This window comes from Halyomorpha halys, unplaced genomic scaffold, assembly GCF_000696795.3.
Source record: "Halyomorpha halys isolate HHAL.00 unplaced genomic scaffold, Hhal_1.1 Scaffold269.1, whole genome shotgun sequence".
Lineage (NCBI taxonomy): Eukaryota > Metazoa > Arthropoda > Insecta > Hemiptera > Pentatomidae > Halyomorpha > Halyomorpha halys.
The window spans coordinates 1,276,814-1,304,723 of record NW_027112099.1 but is presented as its reverse complement, the minus strand read 5'-3'; the positions used below and the strand labels follow the sequence as shown (position 1 = coordinate 1,304,723).

The window sequence follows — 27,910 nt, the reverse complement described above, 5'->3', positions numbered from 1 at the left end:
TATAAAGTAAGTCTACAACTTGCTTTATTTAACAGATGTTCCGCGAGAGCTTTGCGGATGAACACCAAAGAGTGTCTCGACACTCATATTTAGTTAGGTATGTTTTATTGTTTACTTTCTCTAATGTTTGTGAGTTGATAGAAAGGTTTTAACATTCAAATCCACTAAGGTCCGCAGACTATGACGGGCAGGGAACCAGTAATCTATAATAACAAGTATAGCAATATTATAATAATTGAGTAGCTATAAGCAAGGAATATATCCAAAAACTGAACTCTGCTGGATTATAGAAAATATACATTTCGCTTACTTAGCCGAAAAAAATTACATGGAGCAACTATAAATAAATATCATACAGCCCATCTGTAATAAATATCCTTGAATAAAGATATCATCCCTTCCCTCCATTACTAAGTTCAATATTCACGGTTCACAGTTATCTTCCCCGCTAAAGATCGACTAGATAGACAACTAAGGGACAGAGGCAGGTATGCCAGGTAGATGATCATTAATATTCATAAAGATATTATGGAACATACCAGAACCAGTCAACACTAGTGAGGTCTGCTGGGTCACTGGTCAGCCAGATTTGAATTCTACGAGCCAGCGAATACACAATGAGTATATGATATCAAGTGCAAAGGATAAACTGAAGAGCATCTGAAATTTATGAGGAAAAACAAAAGGAGAAATCACTAAAAAAGCGTCAATCAATTTGGTCTGAGAGAAAACAGTCCTTCCTTAAACCAGTGGTTCCCAGTTCGTAAAAACATTAAAAGGTCTGTGGTCTGAATGGAACTTTCCGAAGAAATAGGGAATACCAAATATAAAAAGAAAGAGTCCCTTCTCAAAATAAATAGTGGTATAGATTAAAAAGGAAATGAAACCAACCGTATTTTAGTATTAATATCATTAAAAAAATCATGTAAACATTTATACCAATAACAAGTAATAACTATAAATAAAATGATATAAATCAATAAAAAGTAATAATACCTAAGTCAAAAACCCTGTAATCCGGCCCGACTCCGCTTACATCAATAAAGTTTCTTTTTTCGACTAATTTTCGATTGTAACTGGATAATTTTTTCCCTCTCCTCAGTCTCCAACGTATTCCTTAGCAGTTTCATCAAAGTATTCACTTTGATGTGGTGTTAGATAAAAACTATCGACATTGATAAAGTAATGTAGTTTTGGAAGACGGAAAAGTTACTAACTTGGAGACGAGGCTAAGTTTTGAGACTAGGAGGGGAATGTTAACCTCACTTGAAGAGGTTCGAAATTCAAGTACTAACAAGGAAACTGAATCGATGAATCATTATAGCTGGTCATATTTCAAAAAGAAGTTGATAGTTCAAGAGATACGTCACTTTGGTTTTGGACCTACGGTATGCAATAAGGAAAATAAGACGCACAATTAATGATTACGCTAAGTTCCGTTGTCGACAGGAACCCACATAGGACCTCACTATTATCAATTACAAAAATAGCCATTATCTACTGATAGCTGTTTCTTCCTCTCGCATTTGTTCAGTCGGACAAACATCAGACGAATACCAATTATCTCTAACTTATGTGCAAATGATAGGGAAAAATTTAACATTGCACTTTTATAAATCTTATCTGATCAGTTTTTTTTTCTTTTTCGGCCAACACTCCCATTGGAGTCCTATACTGCCTAACCATGCTTGGGGGTAAAAGTTCTTCATTTTGCGGGACCGCCACTCAATGAAAAAAGTCAACGTCCCAGGCCGGATTCGAACCGGCACCGCCAATAGACATCAAATTGGTAAGACTGTCTTAACCATTGAGCTATTTATAGCAGAATAATACAACAGTACTCCTGAAAAGTATACTCACAAATAATTCTAACGCTATTCAATGTCGAACAGTTATCATGAATACAGTTTAAATGAAAGTATTTACTAACTGATTTAAATTTGTTGTATTTTTCAAAAAGAGAACAGATATCTCAACGCTCACTAAAAGTAATTTCCAGTTTACCAAGGATTACAAAATATACAAATGGGTCAGAACGCTCTATAAATTCTTCCAGTTGTAATGAATATGTGAATATCAATACCAAGAAAAAAGTTTCAAGGCTGATTACACAGAACACCTTGGCAATGCATTTGCTTCCGAATTTCATAATCATCCTTTACTTCTGAGGAAATATGACTCAGATAAATCGGAATCTTGACATTAGTACCGGCGAGGAGTTCGTAGTTCGAGGCAAGGATCGGGAGAGTTTGTTAAAATGATAAGGATCAAACAGTACTTGAAATACCTTACGTTTCGAATTTCATAAATAAATTACAATCCGCCACGCCACACCCACAAATAACACATAACGGTAACCAAGGCCAGACCACAGAGAAGAGGAAGAGGAAAATGGCGAGTCCACAACGGAAAGGTCTTCAAGTTCTAGGACCAGCCTGGCAGCCAAGTTGGTATCCTTGACAATGTCCCAAGGTAGTACTGTTGCTTAACATTTCAGGGAGTTCTCTCAATTCTAAAGGTTTCTCATTTGATTGAGTCTTCATTATATTACAATGAAATTATTCTTGATAAGAAACTAGCTTCACCCAATATAAAGCTGATTTAATAGCATAAGACTATGTCAATGCACGAACCGATGCTGAAACTGCAGTAATATGCCGTTATAATATACAATAAAGCAATTTGTTAATACTGGGTATAATTATTGTGTGTAATTATGAGTAAAAAAATAACATTTTTAGAGCGTAATACACAATTGTAAAGAATTCAGTCTTATAAATGATGTACAGCTTACCTTATTCCAGAGTTCACTTTTATGTTTGGTATTTACTTCCGAATCATTATTTCAGTATGAACACGCCTGTCTGCCAACCCAAAGGTTGTGAGTTCGAGCCCCGGCCCAACGGTTTTTTTTTTCAAGCATAAAATTACACAAAACTCACACACAGCCTGCCTTCGGGCATTTGTAAGGCCCGTTAGCCAAAGGTGGCACTCACAAAAAATAGGCGTGAGAGTGATGAACCCACTCAATAAAAATAAAAAACACGTCAGGAAACGCGCGATGCATTTCCTTAGTAATGAAGGCCTAGGACCTCTACGGTGTGTCGCGCTAATTATAATAATAATTATTTATTTACTTCAGTATGAATTATAGGATTATTTAAGAACAAATAGTAGTATTATATAGAGATATTATCAACATCAACAAAACAATAATTTTGAAAATTTTCTTTCTGTTCTGTGTTTATTCCAAAACGCTAATGCTGTCAAAATGACTTCCATGAAACCATACTTTTTTTTGTTGTGCTAATGCAAGCGTTTATGAGAAAATAATATAATGCCTACTGATCTGTTCAAGCCGATTGCTCAATGATTGAATGAATTAAACTCAATCAAGTTGTATTCAAAAACATTTTATGCAATATTGAAAAATGAAGGAAAACTCAATGCATTGAATAAGATATACTTAAAATCTGTTGCTAGGAAAACACGTGATTATAAAATAAAACAAATGAAAATGTAAAAAATTAACAGCACTTATTTTCTTTGCAGTATAAAATTATCACTAAATATTTTTCATTATAATAATCACTGACTGCAGATACTAAAACAATGTCATAATTTATTGGCAACAAAAGATTTAACGCATTTAGACATTAATCCTGTGCCATCCTAATCTCTAATTAATCTTTTCCTATCATTTTTTTCAGACGTAAGGTTTTTATTTGACGATCTTTTCATCACACAATGGAGTTGGGACTCCATTGTCCTCCAAAGCTTTAAAACTGATTGTACACATTTAGGTATTTAAAAATTAAGGGAAAAGAACAGGAAAATGATAACAACTAACTTGTCTTTAAATCTTTCAAGTTAGCATTATAATTCAGTAACTCAGTCAAGCAAATTTTACGATCCCTTGCTTTTTAGTTCTAGTTGGTACCAAGATTGCGGGAGAGCCGATCAATCCGATGTGTATACAAAAAAAAAACTACGTTGTTACTTTAATTTATACATAAAATAATATTTAAAATACAATAGAAAACGTAATATTTACATCATATATTAACATACGGTAGATATAAATTTATTATACGAAAAATTTCTTTAGTTCTCAATGTAATACAAACAATATTTGAGGTATTATTATCAATTTTTTCCTTATTACCGACGGTTTAGCGTAGTTTTACTGTACGAATAAGCCAATGTTAAACCTTAATAGGGTGAGGATATTTGGTAACCTGAAAAGACTTTTTTAAAACTCGGAACAGAAAAGAATGTCCATTTGGTGAAACTTGATTTAACTGCGACTGTTTCCTGTAAAACTGTCAAGTTATATACAGTCCAAGTTTAAGAGTCAAGCTCTTTGTAACTATCGCTATACCGACGAAGATTTTATTTCCGTTATCAATTGCGAGGATATTGATGGGTTATTTCACAGTGGTGCTAAGCCTTGCGACAAATACTATTCTCCCTTTTAGAAAAATTAATTGAAAAGTTGTAATTTTCCTTAAAGTGAGAACCTTTAATTGTGTTGGCGTAGATGCACTAAAAGTACCACTATGAAGTAAGCCATCGATATGTTAGTGTCAGGTTGTGTCTATTGTTTTGTTATTAACAACGAACAGGTGTGTAATAGAACTAAATGAGCAATTTTATATACCGTATTGCACACGAATAATAGCTAAACATAATAAAAAATAATTTAAAAAAAAGATTAGTCATATTGACTATTAATGCCATGGTGATTGGAATAGTATCATATCAAAGGTTTCCAGAAATGTAAAAATACAACGTTTCTTGAATTTCTTAGTCTATTACTTGATACCGTTTGTAACATAAAGAAAATCAATAAAAATCATTTCACCTAATTCAAGTTTATAACTAATAATTGATTACTCACGATTCACTATGCCAAAAGGAGCAAGAACGCAAAGAAATGTGAATTTACACAATGACTTGTAAAACGCACAAAGCTTTTAAGATGGTGATAGTCTTACCTCAAGGGCATTATTACTACTTTCTGATCTCTTGATATTTTTACACACATTTATTGTTCCTGCTTCCAAAGATATACTTTTCTGTAAAAATGTTAGAATATGTTATCTCAAATTGGGCGTTACGGGAATCGAAAGTAATGAATAAGGAAATACAGGTGAACATAGGCCTATCTCCTTTTTTAAAAAAGTAAGCCAATTATTTACCAAGTGATTCCTAATGTTTATTATGCTGTTAAATGCAGAACTGATTCCACATCGACAAGAATTTAACACCATGCTATCTCCTTCAATCATTCCTATTTGTAAACAACAGAAGACATGTTATAAAATACATTACGTATTAACAGTTCTATAAGAATTTCTTCTAAGACCCGATCCTTGATGGCACATAATGTTAAAACTGGCAAAATACCTAAACCATCATGCCTCCAGCTGGCAGTTTAAATTTCACCGAAAAATTTATAGCGGTTGATGGTCTAAAGTAGCGATAGGAACTCCCAAAAATAAATAGAGAAAAGGAAAAAAGTAGCCAGAGCTCCAGTGGTCAAAAGAAAATGTTTCTATTTCGACAGAACTAACAGTTTCATAATTAGAATTGTTCAGAAAAACATCCAATTCAAATGACATATTCTTGTTAAATAATAAATTATTCTTATATAAATAAAACTTTCAAGTTGTAACACGAGGTTATGTAAAATTCAATCAAAAACTCTCACACTAAGCTATAGATTATGGTTACGTTGATTATGTCCTCAGAGTATATATTTGAGAAAACACTGAATAGTGAACCTGCACAAATATACACATGATATATGTTTTCCAAATGTTTCTTATAATATTGTATAAATTATCATATTATAGAATTGGCTACCATAAGATATTTATTATTTTTAAATCGAAACGTACTAACCTAAACCTATCATCGTAATGTAAGAAATAAAACTTGTTACCTTCTGCGGGATTTTGTTAACCTGTGCCCAGACTCGACCCTTGTAGGTTATGTAGGTCTGGTAGATGATGTATCCAACAGCAAAGGAGACGAAGAGGAAGTAAAGGTAAATCCAGAGGGGGCAGTTTGCCAAGTAGTCGTAGGTGCAGCTACTCGCGCTCACTACTTTTTCTTTGGTTCCTCTCATAACAGTCCTGATACCGTTGAAACCAAATTTAAACGGCTTTACAACAACTTTGCAAACATGTCCAGAAGCGCTCGCGGTAACGTCGAAAACATATTTAGAACTACTCGCGATAGCGTTGAAAACACTATGAAATGCACTGATGATAACGTTGAAGACATATATAAACGGTCTTACAATACAGGAAAAAAATCTTCGCGCGCATCTACATTTTATATTTGAATCTGTGATTTCGGAAGGTTTCGTTTGAGGCTGTTTTACACTAACCTTCACTATTTTAACATGGCCTGGTTTGACTTCAATTTTAACTTCGTTAGACGTGTCTGAATCTGTCGACTTGCCTGAACCTGTCGACTTGCCTGAACCTGTCGACTTGCCTGAATCTAATGACTTGCTTGAACCCGATATCATGCTGGCAAACTTTTCTAAACCTGTAGGCTTTTCTGGAACATAATTCATGTCGAAATGTGGCAACTGTTCTGACACTGTAGAAGTTTGTGTATCTTTTGCTTTTTCTGAAATTCTAGTCTTTTCTAAACTTGCAGACTTTCCTAAATCTAAAGATTTTTCTGGACTTCTAGGCTTTTCTGTAGGTATAGACTTACTCACACTTTTTGATTTCTCTAACTCACTTAACTTGTCTGTCTTTCTTGTACTTCCTGTCTTGGCAGAATCTATTGATTTTTCGGAAATTGACCCGGTTTCGGTCTGTTTACTGCAAAGTAATGGTGATACTTTACCCTGAGACTCGCTAGTCGATGTGGTTTCTTCTACTTCGTCTACTCCACATTCGAGATTAAGGTAGTTACTAACAAATGTAATCGACTTTTCTAAAGGAGGTTTGATTACATGCAGAAAAAAGTTACATTTCGATATGACATTTGTGATAGGGCTGCCTAGCTCGATGGTATTGAGATAACTGGCTATAGGTCCTATAGGAATCGAACTTATGTAGTTGCTTACAGTATTAGCCCCTTCTCTAAGCTTCACAATGCCCCTGTAGATGATGCCAGGTTCGCGGTGCCGTGAGCATTGCTTGATTGGTATCAGGTATGTCAAGTATTTGAATAAACCTCGGGAAGCAACCGGCGGGCAACTACAATGTCTAGGCATCTCCAGGCAGCTGGTAATTCATGAGCCGAGGCTATCTTATTTCATGCATGCTTCACTTGTGAAAATTTCGATATTTGAATGACTTGTAACATATGTCACGAGAGAGTTTACAGCTGAGATGAATCATGGTACTGTATCTTAGACCAACTAGCCATGGATGGTGCTTCCGGTTTAAATTTTTTAAGTTATTGATAAATTATATCTAAACTGATAAGACGATTTATAAAGATCGATTAATCAAATCGTGTTCTGTCTTTGAAAAGAGGTTTATCTAATAAAATTTATTGGTTACGTAACAACTTAAATAGATTTTGTTAACTAGTAAGTTTTGTGTGCATTGTTAAAGTTAAAGACTCCGAAATCCATTAAATCGAATTTCTCAATATTGAATAAATAAAACCTAACTCTGCATATAAACTGAATTCTATGGTTCTATGGTGAAACAGCCTGTTTGAGTTGCATTTTTCAATATTCAAGCTAATCAACCATTTAGTGAAATATTGTTCTAAATCGTTAAGGTGACTTTGCAAAGTGTTTCTAGCTGTTATTATGTCATCATGTTGAGAGAACACAGCTGTATCCTCAGCGAACATAGCTATGGAGGTGAAATATTTAAAATGTATCATCATTCTTAATTCAAAACAAAATTTAAAATTCAAAGTTAGAAGCCTTTATTCTAATCTTGGCAATCTGTAAATTGACGTTCTATAAATATAGTACAAAAAATTGTTTCCTATTTTCGAAAGACAAAAAAAAAAAAAAAAAAGTTACTACATGATATTCTCTAGTTTTGCCAGAGTGAGAAGAGAAAAAGGAGTAGCATTCTAAATGAACTATAAAAGAATAGAAGCAATACACAGAAAAATCTTTGAAAACACACGATGTACCATGACAGTTTTTATAACCAATAGTACTAACAGTAATAGTAATACTAGTAGCAGTAGTAATAGTAGCTTACTAATAGTAATACTACTACAACTGTAGTAGTAGTAGTAGTAGGAAGTAGCACCAGGAATAACAGGAGTATGGGAAGGTGAAGATGCAAAAACATCAAACATCTGATAAACTTATACATAGCAACAAAAGCCTATTGGGAAATTTGAGAGGAAATCAAAATAGAAAATAGCCAACGACTCTATTATCACCCTGTACTATCACCATCCCTAACCATGAGCTCCGCAAGTACGAAATCAAAATTATTCGGATTGTGGAATTAAATTACAATTACAACAAGCAACAGGATTTTGATTATATTAAATAATCAGTGCAAGTAGTGAACTATAACCACAATGTTTCTAAAAACAAATAAAAATGTTTTCTATAATTTATGATTACTGTATAATTTAAAAACAGATTCACTTTGTTTGGTATTGTATAGATTAAATATTATACACAATCAAATCATGACACGTACAGAAGGAAAACAAAAATTGTAAATGGACAGGCCTACCGTTTCGCTAAGTGTAGTAGGCTCTTCATTGTCCAACATAACTGCTACAAATGTCTCAATTATTGCGTTCCGAACGCTTGAAAACCCGCCAAAACTATACACACTAGCGGTGTGTTCGCTAACGTTAGTACAACTGACGCCAAATTTCCCGAAATAGCGAAAGGTCGAAGAAAAACAGGAGGGAAATATGCCCTAGAATACGTTCGTTGTATTATTTATAGAAACAGAAGTAGACGTGAATCCGAGGGTTTCCGAAGCCTTAAAAGGAAATTGTAAAATCAATTAAATCTGCTATACTTAATTGTTCACTTTGAAGTACATCTAGAAGAGAGTAGATATAGTAATAATATATTCAACATATAAATTGGAGATTAGAAAAAAAAAAATTTATTGATAAGGTTCGAAAATTTTACAAAAATAAATATAAATATGAGATAGAGATAAATATTTAATTTCTTTATTTCTTTTCCCTATTCATACTACAGACTTAAATAAGTACATCAAAAATTGTAGTATCATTACTATATTATAGGTATGATCATTTATGATTTTGCAGCACAATGATACATCCACCTTTGGTACAATGATATTGTATTGAAAACTTACAATTCCGAAATTAGAATTATTGTTTGATTAATAACTTATTTTAACAAAAAACGGAAATGACTTCGAACGTCTTGCAATCGTTGTAAATTTTCATTCATGCAAAGTTAGTAAAAAAAATAACGATAATGGATCTAATGGTAATATTTACCATCCCTGGGAAGAGGATAACCACAAATAAAATAAGGGATGGAAAAGATCAAATAAAAATGAAAGCTTTTACAAACGAACTATTAATTAACAAGACTAATTCTTTATAAACCGGTTTTATTCATGTTGAAATCATGATTTGGTTGTTGATGATGAGTTACAGTGTTAAATACAGGGCTTTAAAGATTCCTTAAAAACATAGTTATTGGAATCTCCATTTAATATATCAAGAAATTTCTTTCTTCAATTAATTCTGTTAGTTCGAAAAAATATAAAAATCGGAAAGAAAGAGGACGATAAAAAGAACTAATTTATTTAATTCAAGAGGGATTTTTATGGAGTAAATAAATAACGCAGAACCGGTGGGTAAACGTTCGAGGGGTAGACCAAAGCTTAAATGGGAGGATTTCGTTAAGACTGATTTAATAGATTTGGGTTTGGAGGAGCGTCATTGGATAGATTTATGTTGAGAATGGTTTGTGGTATCGGCATCGAACCTTCGGGTTTACTAAGCCTTTATTAATATTATTATTAATTTACCCAAGATTGTTTGGTTGATAAAACTAAATTTACGGATTAAAAATGAGAGTACAAATATTTTCAGATACTTGTCAAAACTTTTCCCCTAACTTCTATAACAAGTATTACTCATTTGTAATAAGTAATTTTTGCGTTATGCTATTAACCTCTTTCCAATGATGACGCACGGGGAATTCCTAAGGTTGACAATGGTCTGCTGAGGCGCCAATCCACCACTAGTCGGCGCAGTCCGTACAATGCCTCGTGTCGTACGAAATGCTGATTGTACAATAGTTTCCATAATATTTAACTACTAACTGTTTTCTATTATTTACCATTATTATATTTTATCTACAACAATTAATTGTTTTTATTTTCTACTTTCTCTTTACAATCATCACGAGGAGGCCCCTCACCTCCAAATTTTTTGTAATCGACCCCATATGGAACGGACACACTAGAACACCAGATCTCAATGTACACCTTGAAGTACCAAAGGAAGAAAATAGTAACCAATTCGAATTATGTAACCATACGTGATGTAACCTACTAATTTAATGCCTTTTCTGTTTTAGAGGGATCAGAAAAAAAAAATTTAACTAATACGGTACTAAAAACAAAACACATTATTTAAAAAAAACAACAATAGAATCACGCTATATATTCTAAACCCAACTTTCTAAAGAACTTACAATATCGATAATCCTACACAATATGGCTTTATCGTCAAAAAAAATCTTAGCTCTGCAATAGAAAAGGAAAAACGATATTATTTAATGCTAACTAAAAATGGGATTCTAAAAGCAGTTATTACAATAGGTTAAAATAAATCGTTAAAATAACAGTGGCTGTATACAATTATTTGTATCGAATGTCAATGTTATCAACGCAACATGATAGGAGTTGACTGGAATTTTTACTTATGAGTGTATTGGATTTGATAATTAAACTAAAATACAGAAATTTAAAGCAATTTAAGCAAAGAAAAAAAGTGCTATACTTATGAAGCCGAACAGGATGAAGTTGAATTAAAGCAAGATATTTTTAAAAGGCCTATAAGGAAGAGTGCAAGATTGGCTGCATTTCTTACGAAAATAGGAATTCATACCAAAATTTAAATCTCCTGTTTTATTTTACATCAAACCATAGAAACTATAGTTAACTTTTGTATCTTATTGTGTTTGAACTTGTAAAGAATAAATCTCTTATTTTCATTTCAAATTATATACCAATAATGATAAAAACTAACGATAGTTAAAAAACAATAGCATTGCTAATTAATAGCCTAATAATTTACTAATTGACATTTTACTGAGGCATTTATTTATGCTTTTTTAACGAGTGTTCGATACAATAATTGGTATTAATCCACCCAGGCATAGAGTTGTGTAGGTTTATATTTATTCTGGTTTTAATCTTAATAAGACGGATTGGTCTTAGTGATTATGAAAGCATGCGGTTGAACAACCGGTGATAACTGGCGATCGAACCATTCGAAACTGGATTTCAACATGCGCCAACGTGAGAACCCATTGACAATTGCCCAATTCACTTGTTTGCTAATGGGATTAAAATAAATTGGCTGAAAGGAACCGAATATTGTTTTCACCACTCATTGGTCTGTACTTTCCACACCTTGGGGTAAAACAATATTAAAAGTAGATAAAAACAAAATTAATCAGAGGTACCATTCGGTGATGGATAATCAATAAATGAAGTTATTTTGTCGAATATTTTGAATATTCTATTCGATGATTAAGAACGTGTTTGAGTTGGCTTGTTGAGCGTAATAAGCATCAGGTGATGACAGCAAAATAATTAGCTGATTGAAGAGTAATTAAAAACCGTTTGTCCTATTAATAAACCAACTATAGGGTCAGGAAAAAATTTAGTAAATTAGCATTATTAAAAATGGGTATTTCAACCATATCTGCTAATTTTTATAAAATATGCTTCTAATGAGGGGTATAAATTATATTCCTACACAAACCCAAAGGCTTAACTTCCATGATAGTTGTTAGTGCCAACTAAAAATAACACCAAATTGTTATATGCATAAGAATTGGTGATATCAATATTTTAGCTTCAGAATAAGAAAATCACATGTTATATGATCTGTTATTTTAAAAGACAGCTGTCATTTTTATTTTCTATTCAAATGATTTGTTGACGATAGACCAGCCAAGAGAGATATTCAAAAACAAGCCTTCCTTTGACGTAAGGATGAGATTAAATAGAATATTTATATTTTCATAACAACCTAACTTTTTCTTTCATATTCTAATTTTATAATAAATAAGGTAAATGATTACAAGAATGTTCTGTAGTAATTTATTCTTAATTTCATATGTTCATGACCAAGAAATTATGAATAAAAAACCTGAATGATTATTTTATATTTTCTAAAAGAAGTTTAAACTAAATACTGTCAGGTACCCAACTAAGTTCACTCTCCAATATAAGTTCGGCCGGTTTATCTTAACTATATGAAGAAATCGACGTTTTTAACAAAACACAATATTCGTTTTTACAAGATTTTGAGGAAAAAACAAAAACAATAAGACCAAGGATTTATTAAAAATTTATTTTATTATTTATTAAAAATTTTCATTCGCAAGTATTACAATTAAAAAAAAAAAGTATTTTGCTTCAATTTCTCAGACGACAAAAAAATTATAAAACATTTTTAAAACCAATCAGACTTTATCGAAACAAGAGTTGACTAAACTTAGAGAAATATAAATTTCAATGTATTTGTAAGTTTAAAGTTTATAAATAAAAATTATTCAACTATCCAATAATCAGGATTATTGTTGATTTTTCAAAATAGCCTTTTTTTCTTTTACGACTGCAATAAAATTGAAATAATAATTGGTTTTAATTCGTAATTTTTGACAGGTTCGATCGTCAAATCGATAATCAATTATTATCTTTCATAATTCTAATCGATTTACTGGCTAGGAATTGGAAAGATTATATGCACTGCTGACCCAGATTCGGGTCTGGAGGACGTGACGGGAGTCAGGCGGCGGAGACCATCGATCGGCTCCAGAGGCTGAAGAGTCTGTTTGTAAACACTCTCAGGCTATTGCTGCAGATCTTCCAGGAAGATAGGGAGGATATGGGAAGTCTTTCTGGAGATATTGGATTGTTCTCGCGTTGTTTTAATGATATGGAACCTTGTTCGACAAATCTATAGTATGGCAGTAGATAATATGAAAATCGCTGTTGTCTGAAGAGATACTGGATCAATAATAGTGATTCCTACATAAGGTGCGTTGCGATATGTGTTAAAAGATATCGATACAGAACTGCCAGTATATCATTTATAGATATAAAAAACAGTTTATATATTCTATACTAGTATTAATAGTAAACATTAATAATAAAAATAAGAAATAAGGTATAATTTTAATCTAACACCCTAAAAAATAAAGAAAATATCTAAGAAATGTATACATAATTTATGTAGTATATAAATCATTATAAAGAATCAGCTTCCTGTTTTCAGTACTAATTGCACATTCTTCTAAATAGTTTACTCAATTAGAGATTTTAATTTCCTATAATTTTGTTAACACCAAGTGCGCAGTTCTGAGGCTTAGTTGGATCATTTATGAGGAACTGGCAGACTAAGACAATGAATTTGTATTTATACAAAGATTACAATATGTGTAATGCAGATAACACACTAACCAAGTAAAATAAATTTCAAAGTAAACAAGCTATATTTTAGCCTCTGAATTTCACAGTTCAATACAATAATAAAAATGAAATAAAACAAAATTATTTAGCAAAAAGAAATTAAAAAATCTCAAATTAATATCTAATGATTGTGCATAAAAAATTACTAACAGACTAATTACAGAAATTCGTAACCATGAAAATAAAAAAAGTAAAGCATGACCATATTTGTGTATAAAAAATAAAAATGTTTTTACTTGTAAGTATATAAAAAAATAACTATAATAAAAAATGTAAATTTTACAAATTTTATTATTAATATAGTAATGATACACCAATCCTTAGATTACCGGTAATTAAATTCCTATTCTTAAATAGGAACCGGTAATTTGATTAAAAGTATAAACTATTAAGATACTTTAACTTATTTATTTACAAGACTAGATGTAAGTAGATTATAATCTATATTCATTTGTTTTTCAAGAAAATATAAGAAAGTATACAAAAACACATTAAAAATGTTAATGTTGTTTCATAGATCTAGTTTAAAGTAAAACTGCACTTCAGTCAAATAAAACAAATTTTCATAAATTAAAGACATACAATGTGATTAAGAAACAGGACAAGTAGTTTATTTTTATGTTTGTACTAACCATAAGATTAGGCTTTTTATTTTGCATAAAAAATTAAATTTAAGTGAATACAAGATAAATGACAAATAAATGATAGCAGTAGACTATCTTATCAAAGTAAAATGAGTAGTGAAATCAGCTGCTAAAAATACAAAACACCGAGATTGTTGTCAAATGAGTATTTTTAAAGGAAGGTCTGAAATGACAGGTTGGAAATTTGTGGCAGGCCACCATGCAACCTGCCTTATCAGTTAAGGTTATAGTTAGGTTTCATTCAACTTTTCAATGCAACAAGAATTTAAGATTTTTTTTCTATGTGTTGATAAATGTTTTCGGAAAGCCAACACTGTAAATGTTTAACCAAAGAGCTAAGTTATAATCAGGTCAAATTATTTCGACTTACTTTTGGTAGAACCCGATCGTGTTGATCACAGCTATCGACAGTTCCATTTTCTGAAACTTCTAGCTCTGAATAGCAGGCGCAAAGCTTGCTGATAATGTCAGTCTTGGGCCTCATGTTGATGTTGTGTGTCTGTTAGCGCTGACAGTGAACGACTGGGACGAGTGGCGTTAGTGAAGGAGACTGAATGGAAGGCCCGCCTGCCCCACCCACAGCCGAGCCCCGCTCTCGACCAATGAGGTGCTGCCACGTCACGGGTAGCCGTGTCGATAGCGGCCAAGGTTCCAACTCTCGCCTCCATTACCTACACTGCGCTTAACTTCTTCTTAGGCCTTGGAATGCACATTAGCATTCTCGATTCACTCGATCTACGCCTCCATATTATCTATCCTATAATTATACCACAGCCTTTCATAGTTCTTCACATAACTGTAATAGTTCTCTGATTCTCAACTGAGTGATAAGATTGGTTTCGCGGAATGTTTTGAAATATTGCGTCATAGTTCGAAACGATCGTTTTTTTTCAGCGGATGTACGTCATAGAATTGAAAAAATATATATTAAAGTTTCTCTCTTATGATATTTATTATATGCATTTTAAATATTATATAACATAATTTGGGGTAAGTACGCGTTACATTTTAAGTTGTTCCGCTTTAAGTGACTGTAACATCTTCATTTTGATAGCTAGATTGTGTTTTATGTAATAAACGTCGACGTTTCAGTAATGTCCATTTTAATAATATCTATATGTCAATTTGGAAGTATCTATAATGCACTAGTATATACGAGGTATCCAAAGACTCATTAGGCATTGCGAAATAAGTTTGTCTGTGTTGTAAATTCTCAATTTATAATGTTCAGTGACAGTCATGAACAAAAAAATTATAGCAATGAGCCAGTGAGGAGCACCTGTTGGGAAACTCATTAGTATGTTTAATCGTAGACCTAACGCACTTGTTCCCTCAACACAGATCTACTATATATTTTGTAGGGAAAACTAGGGACTTGCGCAATGAAAAATAATAAAATTGTGAAGAAGAAATGTGAACAAATTATTTTGAATTATAAAGGTGAATAAACACCGATCAAGCATAGCTACCGTTTAAAGATTCAATTTATTCAACAGGTTATTACCGTTCTTCGAAACTTGTTATTCATTTCTCAGTAAACTATTTTGCTTACGTTTGTTTAAATAAATAATTTAATTTTTATCCATTTTAGTCTCAACACATTTTATTTTTCTTACAAGTCCGACGTTTCGGCCAATCCGGCCATCCTCAGGGACAATCTACCACAAAACAGCTTTTATTACATGTATGATCTTGAACAATTCAAGTTACTTGATATTATTATTTATAATTTATCTTACCTTAATACAATTTTGGAACTAAATGATTTAAAAACTCAACTTCATGCAGGCTATTCTGCCCAGGTCAAAACAACAATTTCAATGAAACATTAAAACATTAGGTAAACGTATTATTTTGTTAATACGTATATCCTACATTATGTCTAATTACCTAATTAGTCAATTTTCACATTAAAAACAAAAATTAAAATTTATTTTTCACAGTCACTATTAGTTAAAACTATATCACAACAATGCTTGTAACCTTCCTCCACTCAGAATAAGCATTACAATTATTTATTATAACAATATTTTTGTGTATCAGATTTGTGTGCCATAGATAGATTGTAATATCTATCAATAAATAAATCTATCATATAAAAAAAAAAGATTATAAATATTTTGGTTACTTTGTGAAATATCAGTGCCGAAAATTCATGCTCCTTAAAGGGCAGGTTTCAGATCAGAGTTTGGGTTCAAGGAAACAAAAAAAAATTTGTTAAGGATTAAAATCGTTTTCTTTTCCCATTTATTAATCAGGCATTTAATCTTAACACTTGTGTCTCCGAAATGTTCTTAATCAACAAATACCAGAAAAAACTTCAACTCATCACTCAACGATTAACGATCAGTATGAAAATTCTTGACGCCCTAAATTTTAAAAGTTTATCTTACTGGTTGATATTAAGAAAAATATGATTTTAATCTTATATATTTTTTTTGTAAAGCACTGTACTAATCTAAGGTTTCTCAACTAAAACAAAAATTGGAGATATGATGAAATTGAAGAGTTTATAGCAGTGAAGAGGTAATTCCATGTTTGTCAGTTTTTTTTTACTTATGCCAACATTTGTGAAATTGTATTCCAATGACTATTGGGTTTATAGAGACAATCTTGGTTTCAAATTGTAGAAAATTTAACTTAGTTTATTAATGTACCGAACAGTCTTTGTCGGAAAATCCATCCTTAATGGTCTAAATGGCTAAAAACCGAATAAGTGCGAAATGTTTGAAGGGATGACTTTTCAACAAAAAGTATTCTAAAAATTTATAAATTAAATTAAATTCCCTACAATATGAGACCAAACTGGTCTTTGGAGTACCAATAGTCTTTGAGATACAGTTTCTCTGGTAGAAAAATTATTTAAATCTCTAGTGCTTACAAGATCTATTTTCAGTGCAGGAAAAAAAAGTTTATTTTTATTTTTAATGGATATAATTTTATTTAAGGCAGATTACTCTTTTAGGAAGTAGACTTGATTCTAAGCTTGATCAAACCTAACCAACTTGTTGGTCTTGAAATAAACTGGTTTAGCGATATGGTTAAGTCAAAACTACAAAGAATAATTAAATAATCCCGATACAAGACGAAATTAAAGACTAACCATTGACTTAGCCACTTCAATATCTTTGACATAGATACGCTACCTAATACTTCATCACAACTAGCAAATAAACTCTTTTATGATAGAAACGATAATTTTTTTTTTTTTTTTTTAACTTCAACATTATAATTTCATTTTATTTATAATTTAAATTGAATATAATTATTTTTTCAGTTCTTCCTTGAATTAGTCTCAAATTTTTTTTCTTTTACTACAATATATTATATTTTTAATGGATTGTTGCGTATCACATAATTGTAAATGACTACTCATTTTGGTACATAGGTTTGAACATATCTTGTTAATTAAAAATATATATATTTTAAACGTGACTTTAAAACTTTTTGTATTTGAATCTGACAGCTATATTAGGAATTTAAAAATTAAATAATTGGTTGTTAAACAATTGAAATTAGATTTTAATAGTTAATCAAATCCTTGAATTAAATTGGTTTGGGATCACATTTATCACTGAATATCAAAGTAGAATAGTTAACATACCAACTAATTAATGTGATGACGGAGAGAGAATTATGATCACCTCATTATCATAAATATCATAAAATGTTTTAGCTATATACACTGGTAATCAAGGAAGATTTATATTAAGTGAATGTTAAATGAGTATATTCCGTATAAGAACGAAGCAAGGATTGTATTCCGATTTTAAGAAGTTCACAAGGCAATATTTTTTCAAACCTTGGGGATTATTAGGAATTTTCAGTAGGGGTGGGATTATTTATTAATTATATAATGATTTTAAATCGAAAATTAATAATGTTTGTTTAGAAAAAAGAACTCATTAAGGCAATGAAAGTACAGTAATAAGTATATTATCAGACTTTTTTTTATAATATATTTTCCGATTTATTAATAAGAGACTTCACTTAATAATCTTTTAGGTGTCCCATGAGATTTTTTTTTATTATAAAACTGACGAATAACAAAATCATTAATTTTCGGTAGAAAAAAGTATTAAATGCTGAAAAATTATGATTAATTTAAAAATTTCTAGAGTTATATGTGGTTGAAGATGCAAGCACATAAATAGCCCATATCGACATTTTGCGTAACAAGAGCCATCAAATTAAATGACATTGCATAGATTACAGTTAAATTAATTGATTCATGAAGTGTGCCTAGTTTCTATAAATCGAATTCCAAACTTCATAAAATTCCGTCTGCAGTTTTGTGGAAGTCAGTTGCATTGGAATCGCCTGTATCCCATAGATACATTTAATTGTTCCCAAAACTGTTTAAGTTTGTATAATAAATAATAGCAGTCATTTAAAATTAGTAGGAAATAAAATGTAGAATTTAATATTATGTAATCGAATTTAATAAAATTAGCTTAATATCTAATAATCTTTATTAATGACTAATTGATTTCTCAACTCATTATGAAACTTGTTGTAACAGCAGAATTTTCGATTATTCTTAAGAAATTAAGAATACTTGATATTCATTAAAAAAAAAAAAGTAACAATTCAAATTATCTTTACTAAGCAAAAATGGTTTTATTTTTGCGGTTAGGAGTGGGAAGAAAATATACTAAGCAAGGTCAGCGATGTGACGCAGGTTTTCATTGTCATGCTTGCTTTAAGCAACTGAAATGACACCTTATGAATTAATTTTAACTAAGATGCTATACTTTCCCTACTCATTGTTGCGTAAATGTAAATAGTGTGTTCAAAACAATTGGTCATTAAAGGCTGTTCGATTTTCGTGTGAGATTGAGTGGACTTTAAACCATGCGATCCTGTTTTTGGACGTCCTATATATTTAAAGACATTTTTGTTTTAATTATATTATTTCAATTTCTTGAGACAAGGTAATTATTTATTAAATAAATCAAAAATTTGTATCCTTTTTTGTCTCAACTTTAAATTAATGTGAGGAAGAAATTGTAATTGAGGATGGCTAAAATGGCCGAAACGTTGGACTGGTGAAAAATAAAAGTGTTGAGACACAAAAGGATACAAATTTTTGATTTATTTAATAAGACATTTTTGTGTTTATTGATATAAGGTTTTCCTTTTTTCCTAATGTGTTTACTTTAAATAGTTTCGAATTTCTTTAATTGTTATAACAATGAACTAGTTATATGACATCACCGAGGCTTTTCCAAAGTCATATGAGGAAAAAAATGTTACTTTCCGGGGAGAGATGAATTTCAACATCAAAGGGGAAAAAATAGGCATGAGCAACTTAGTCACTAAAGTCATATTTATTTATTAAATAAATCAAATTTTATCCCTGTTTAGTCTCGACACTTTTTATTATATCAATAGTCCAACGTTTTGGCTAATTCGGCAATCCTCAAGATTTTAATATTAATATAATAGATTACCATAATAGATTTACTTTATCTATCTAGATATGATAAATAGTTTGTTTATATGATAGTGATAGTGTGGATTAATTGAAAATTAATGAAGTTTCCAAAAAATAGTGTTTTAAAAATTTTTAAATTTTGATGTGAGGTGAGAATTTATATTTGAAGTTTGTCCTTGAGAATGGCCGAAACGTTGGACTATTGATGTAATAAAAAGTTTCGAGACTAAACAAGGATACCAATTGATCTATTTAATAAATAAATAACAGTCTCAAGAAATTGAAAAAATTATATTTAAAGTCGTATTTTTCCTTCATTCTCGTTTGGAAAACAAATGGAACGTGATTTATTTTTATTATTATTGGTTAAAACCAGCGAAAAAATGATAAAAAATTAATACAAAACTTTTTTTTTTTAAATTTTAATAGTATAAATTTCTCAGAATCACCCTTGTATGTACAAAAGTATTTTTATCTGGAATAAAACAATAAAGTTGATAATATTACATTTATTTTTTTAAAAATGAAATTATGCGTTTATTGTGTTTCCAAATAAGCATTACTTCCTGATTACTTTAAGGCGATTAATCATTAAGCTAATTGTAAGATTATTTTTAAAAATATGGGTACCTAGCCCATAATAGATTAATAGTCTGAGAGAGGGAGCACTTGAACGGTTATTTTGAAGGTGGATGAGGCCACGTGACCGCCAGGTTAGCTTGCAGGCTAACTTCACATTCTCAATAGTTTTTATACGGATTTATATTAAAAAACAAATATATAAAAATATAGCACTTATAACATACATAAAGGAAATCAAGTATCGTACGACAGAAGTCTGTTGTGGACATATCTAAGAGAAATCCCTAATATGATACCTAAACTGCTTTGCATTCTCATGGGTATGTAGTTTCTTAACCTTTATGAAAAAACAAAAAAAAAAAAATTGTTATTTCATCAACTTAGCTTATTCCTAAAATTATAGGTAATGGGTTTTATCACCCGAACTTTTCTCTGAGCAAATAATTCCATGTTCTTCTGTTCATAATTTTTCGAAAGAGTAATAATTAGAATAATTCTTTCTTAAGCGCATATCTTCCTCTCGGTCTTATAAAAAAAAAAAAACCTATACAGTCCCTGTTGAAAGCAAGCCATTTTCCTTTATTTATTTTGCCATTCACCAATATTCCGAATGGTATCATAGTTTTATAGAGTTTGAAACTGACGAATTATTAACGAAATTTCAGACAGATTTAGCAAAATCGTTAAGACCTTTCGTTAAACTAATAATAATTAAAATATGTTTTTAATCCATAGAAAACCAGATAGATTTAACAAACACTGTCGTTTCTTTTTTCAGAACACTTTTAAAGTTCAAAAATTGGGAAAATTATACCAGATTTGTATAAATCTCTGGTAAGTTCAATATCTATGGATTTATCTTATATGGATTTATCGTATCAACCCTATCAATCAATTCTTTGTATCAACTGTATCAATCAATTCATCAGGAACTATCTCATCGTTGCTAATTTTTTTTTTTAATTATACTTTTTATTTATTGATAGATATTACAATCTGCCACACAGTTGTGGACAATAGGTATAGTGATGAATGATCTCATACATACTAAAATAAATAAATGAATAAATAAATTAAAAAAACTCTCTTAAAATATATACAAACAAAATGAACATAATCAAACTATTTATATGAAAAATAAATAAATAAAATAACATAATGATAAAATAATATAGTCTCTAGTCACATTTACACTCTAATATACAATATTTATACATTCGACCCGAGGTTCCTTGAGCCCACTCTATCCCCCACGTGTGAGGGGTAGAGCAGAGCTCAAAAGATCCCAGCGCATCCCTCTGGTAGTGAGTCAGTGGAGGCTGAGGAAGTTCGTTGATAATGATGAGAAGATAGTTAACCGTGGATAAAATACATGAGAAGATGGTTGGAGAAGATGGTGTGATCAGAGAATGACACAAATAAGTTAAAAATCTTATTTAATAATAAGTTAAACTTACTTAATAATTATTAAACTTATTTAGTAAATAATTTTTTTTCAATAATGTTTTCCCCATTTTCACAGTTTGAAGAAGATTCTCAAATTTCCCTACTTTCAGAGTATTGAAATTATTGGGAGAGGGAAGAATGACTTCCTCCATCTTCTACCTGTACTAATATTCTTCAAGTCTTCATTAGCTCTGCTCAAATGGCTGGATTTGAAGAGATTGTATAACTTTTTAAAGTGTATAAATCAATTCTCAGGCAATGAAATGGTGACACCGTTCGAAAAACTTTAATAGATCACGAGTGAAAGTTCTTGGGTGGAGTCAGATTGTAGTTTCACAATGAGACAATGCACTGAGTACAATATATCATTTCACTTAAGGACACCGAGCAGGTAATAGTGATTTATTAGAGTAAAGCTGTCAGTTCTTATAGTACCATGAGAGACCTCTGTCCCTCAATTTATATCTATCAGAACAAACTTACGTTTACTTTACCATCCACTTTAACGGCGGGACGATGGTGGTAGTTTGGACGAGGACTTTAACTTAGATTAATACTTGGATAGACTCAATTCAGTACTAATACAAAATATCTTTTATAGTCCTTGATATATATTGAATTGTTTTTAAGGAACGATGAATAAAAAACAGGTGACATGCAATCATTGTCATAACCGTCGTAGTGTTAATTCTAATTCAAACCCAGAAATCTTCCTCACTAATGCATGAGCTCCTTCATTAATAGCCGAGAGAATCTTATAATGCCCATCGTTCAGCTTATTTTCAATTCTTTTAAGATTTTCTTATATGTGTTTTGGCCATTTCCTGAGTAATTTTACTGGGATTGGGATGAACTTATAATTATTGTACAAAATTACGAAATCTTTGATTCTGATCAGGGAGCAGACTTACGTTGAAGTTAATAGAAATAGCCACCATTGTAATCTAAACTGAAACATAAGGCAACCAGTGATTGGTTAATATTCTTGGTCTACACCTCTACCACCCCGCTGGACCATAATAAGACCCGCCTTTTAGGCTTCACTTTTCTTGCTAGCTTATCCCCTCCACTATACTCCTTCCTCCAAGGTTTTTAGTACATAGATGCTCCCTCATTCTTCCCATTACTTTACATCAAGTCAAGGTGTGTACATTCAACTCCTTTTGAAGTCAATGTTTTCTTGTTATTATAATTTTGCCAAATTAACTATACCCATAATTATCAAAATTACCCTTTCCATATTTATGATTTATTTTGATTCAAGTCCTCAGTTCGTTCTCAGCAAAATAATATATTATCATTCACACCTTTATGCCACTACAGAATTAAAACATTCCAACACTCCTTTCATATACTTGATTTTTCCTTATGCCTAATAAAACCCACTTTTTTTCACATTGGTGTGAAATATAAATATGGAATGCTTACGAACTGGATAAGGGCGCCCTATGAATGGTCTCAGGAAGTAATCGACCATAGCTGCTATATTTCATTGTCTTGATTGGAACTGATACACTCGAAAAGGAACTCATCCGTACTACTAAGAACCTCCGGCACGAAACCAATATAGCCAGCATTTTTCTAATGCAAATATTAAGATACTCAACGACTACCGGCTTTCACATTGCCTTGACGCTTTTTGGAGTAAACTTCCGCACCAAAAAAACAAAACAAAAAAAAACCCGTTTTAGATTTCTAAACTTTGGTACCGGGTAATTTCCACGGTATTGTATATCTTCAACCATATAGAGTTTATGTTGAAATACAATATAAGTAATTCTATATCACATATTATTTAATATCCTTTAAGACCTTGCAGCAAAATTACACTTTTGTAGGACTTCGAGGCTCACGAATATAACAAATAACTAATTTCTGTGTGAAATATATAATAAGAGGAATTATTGCAACCGTACAAAATTCAAGTTTTCAACGGAAATACACGTTTTTAGTCCAAATAACCAAGTCTTGCAAAATGGTCTGTGGGTCTGTTAACATCCAAGGTCAAAAATGAAAAATTTAACGAAACTAAAATTAAGCCATATGTATGCCTAATTATGAGAAGATAGCTGACCGTGGATAAAATATATCAGAGGTGGCCAACGAATTAATCGCGAGGCCAATTTGGGTTGATCGTCGATTGCTCGCAATGCCTGGGGTGGAATTTCGTGTACCATGGACTTTGAAGCGATTGTAGAAGACAACCTTCAAGCAATAGTTTCAGACATATTTTATATGGATCAAATATTATTCATTATCCATGTTCTTTTAATTCCCTTTTGGCCCTTTAAATAATTATTGTGGTTGTTTTTAGACGTATATCTGTATTTCAGTGCGAAGTGTACTCAGCGAGCTTTTGATAGATTAGCAAAAAAAGTAAGTCATTTTATTCTTTCATAATACATTTTCCTGCACCCCCCCCCAAAAAAACAACGTGAAAACTGTTGATCTTATTATCAGCCATACTGTGCAGCTTTATAACAACTTTTTCATATTTACGAACAAATAGTACAACTTACACATTGCATTTGATAAAAAAATTAAATTGAAATTTAAGTTGGCAAACATCTTATCTTGAAAAAGTGTCGGAAAATCTAATTTTTAGGTAACGCATGTACGGAATACTGCTATCAAAATTTGAGTCTGGAAATTAATTTTCTTCATGAGACTATTTCTCGAAAATTTAATAATTGATTTAAAAAATTAAAAAATAGTTTTGAACATATATATTACTATATTCGGCCAGAATTTCTAGCCTTCATTAGAGCTAAGAACAAAGAACGAAATAATAACCAATGAATATAAAAAAAATAATAAAAAGAGAATATATAAACATAATGATTAAAGTAAATAATTGTACCGAATGAAAATTAATAAAAAAAAAAAGTGAAGAAAGAAATGGAAAATAAAACGTATATGTAGGTATTTCAATATGTAAGTAAAATAACATAATTAAGGAAATAAAATTTAAAGTTATATGACGCAAAGAAACAAAGAAATATGAATATTTTAATTTAATAATAATTTAAAAATCATAGTTAAAAAAAAAGTATGCCTTACTTTAATTAAGTTTAATCTTAATTAAACTCGGCATGTCACTGTACAGTAAAATGGTTTCTAATATCAGCTAGGTCTTATCCTCATTCACAAGTGTAATGACTTGACGAATAAAAAAAAAATCTTGCGAATTGCTACAAAAGTACGGGTATATATGGCTTTAACAATAAACAATATATGGTACAGCTAGGTATACACAAAAAAAAACATGAGGGTTATTTATCGTTGAGAAACGAGTGCAAAATGAGTTAGAAATTTCATTCAATTGTTTCGTAGCTGATTTTGATAATACGTGAGAACGTAAACCTAATCATGATTCAGCTCAACCCAATAATTCACTAAACTAAAAAAAAAATTAAATCTAGCAATTAATTATGAGAATACAAAAACGATGAAACACGGTATTAATTGAAGGTGTTAATGGATGAAGGGGTTATGTTAAAAATAGTAAATTTTAAGAAAACAAAATCCAATTTTTTTGGTGGAGCTTGTTTTTTTTTTTTAAAGTGTAGCCCTTCTACATCTAGTCTCAGTTATTAATTTGATTTGGAGGTTAGAGTACCTCACATTTCATCCACACTAAAGATTCAAAATATCAAAAAATGTTATATAGCCCCTTCATCCATTTACTCCTTCAATTGAAATATTATATGCTTTTTGGAAGATTATTGATTGACCGTGTGTATAGATGAATGGAATATGGTCCGGGTGCGGTAAAAAAAAACTCAAATAGTAGATAATTATACTATTTTATTGAGCCAACGTTTTGCCCCACCTTGTAGGGCTTCGTCAGGGCTGTTTTGACGGCAGTTAAGTGTATTTGAGTTTTTTTTTACCGCACCCGGACCATATTCCATTCATTATATGCTTTTGTTTGTCTCTTTATTTTTCTCTTTGCGTTGACAATTTATATTTACATTCACATCAGTAATTTTAATAAAATATATCATAATTAGTCACAATTAAGTTTAAGTGGCAAATAAATAAATGTTTCTAAAACTCACAAATTCGTTAACAAGGATTGAGGAATTTTCGCCATTGATTTTGCTCACCTGTAACAGAAAAAATAAAAAATTATAAAGTGGGAGAAATAAAATCATAATAATAAAAATACTTGGTATCGTAATAACATAATAAGATTTGATTGTGGAAGCGATCTTTTTAAAAATTAGTTAATTAGTACTGTAAAACAGTTCTAACCCAAATATGGTTAGAATTCAATAAATTATTTTGGCTTAACCTAATAATCAAATAATAATCGAAGAACTACCATGAGCGGAAAAACATATGTGTCATTTTAGAGAAAATACAGACTTTTGCTAGAATAGAATTTCAAATCCTTCATTCTACAAAACGTCCTGTAATGATTGTAGATTTTAAAGCTAAAGATATGTTAACTAGCACACCTTATCCATTCGTCTGAAATTTTATTCAATAGGAGATAGACTCTTCAGATTAAAAAGGTATTATAAAACGATCTCATTTTCCTTATCTGACTCAGTGACTAAAACTAAGGCTATTAATATTATGTCTGAGCGAAGGCTTTGGTGATTGCCTATAGCCACCTTATCATGCAACTAGTAATGTCATGTGTGGATATCACCAAAGGTTGACTGACTCAATAGTTTACTCAGATAACTTTATTAAAAAAAATATTTTTTTTTTTAGTCTACAAATGCATTAGCAATAGTTTTATCATTGTTTTGAATGAATCACTGGATAATGAAACAGATATATACCTTGATCATGGATTCTTTAATAAGTCCAAATATTACAAGAGCCGGGAAGAAAAAAACCCAGTTGTCTCACCTCGATTTTTGATTACTTTAATGAATACTAAGTATAATTACTAGTCAAAACTGATGAGTCTGCCAAGTATAGGTAGAGGGAATAAAAAATGGCGGCTGTTTCAAAGCCTTAAAAAACATTAATTTTTCATTCGGAGCTCTATATCTTAAAAACTACCAACACAAGAAAATCTAAAAGAAAAAAATAGTAAAATTTCTGAAATATTAGCCCTAATAGAGATATTTACTTCCAATAGTTATCGAGATATAGCCTTTTAAAAAGCAACATTTCATAAAAATGTACAGAAATATCAGTAGTCAGTTAATTTATTTCGAGAAATCTATATCTGAATAACCATTTGATGTACAAATCTCTATTATCATTCAAATTAAAGGTAGTTTAATGGAGTATAAAGTAGTCTATGACCTTTACCTTCGTAGAAATAGTAGTTTTCATGATATTTGCTAAAATAAATTGATTTATAGTAGTTCGGGCAATAAGTTTGATTTATGAAAAACTTTATTTCAGAAACCATTGAACGTACAGATGTCTGCCAGCACTCAAATTAAAGCTAGTTAAATTTACTATAAAATAATTAATAATGTTTATCTTTGTAGGAGTAGTAGTTTTTATGATATTTGACAAAATAAACTCACAAAATGTTAATTTCTAGTTGTTCGTATAAAATGTTGGATTTTTGAAAAAAATATATCTCTAGACCCATACGACGCACATATGCCAGCCAACACTGAAAATAAACGATAGTTTATGACACGTATCTTCGTAGGGGTAGTAGTTTTTCTGATATTCACATATGAATATAAATTTGGCAAATGAAAATTTGTCCGAACAACTATAAATCAATTTATTTTAGTAAATTTCATAAAAACTACTACTACAAAAATAAATGTCATTATACACTACTAATAAACTACTTTATAGCTCATTAAACTAGTTTTAATTTTAGTGCTAATAGACATCTGTACGTCACATAGTCCCTGAGATATAGATTTTTCAAAATAAATTCACTAACTACTGATCTTTGAGTACGTTCCATACAACATTTGTATGAAATGTTGGTTTTTGAAAAGCTATATCTCGAGAACTATTGGACGTAAATAGCTCTTTTAGGGCTAATATTTCAGCAAATATACTCTTCTTTAAATAATTATCTCTTAGATTTTCTAGTGTTGTTGGTAGTTTTAAAGATATGGAGCTCTGAATAAAAAATTAATTATTTTTAACGTTTTGAACCAGCCGCCATTTTTTATTCCCTCTACCTATAC

The 27,910-nt window shown here is 30.8% G+C and overlaps 1 protein-coding gene across 9 annotated transcripts in view; it reads right to left on the bottom strand.

Moving 5' to 3' along the window:
* Nucleotides 1–27,910, bottom strand: part of Hex-A (Hexokinase A) — a 135,146-nt gene that overhangs the window by 16,476 nt on the left and 90,760 nt on the right. For 2 of the 9 annotated variants that reach the window (XM_067050124.1, XM_014420390.2), the window contains exon 2: nt 25,841–25,888. The exons of 2 other annotated variants lie outside the window; for them this stretch is intronic. In XM_067050124.1, coding sequence (XP_066906225.1) covers nt 25,841–25,888 — 48 coding nt within the window. Of the gene's footprint in view, nt 1–4,997; nt 5,079–5,201; nt 5,340–5,947; nt 7,334–14,684; nt 14,860–25,840; nt 25,889–27,910 lie in introns of those variants that run through there. 5 more of the 9 variants (XM_014420386.3, XM_014420388.3, XM_067050125.1 and 2 more) reach the window with 5 other exon arrangements.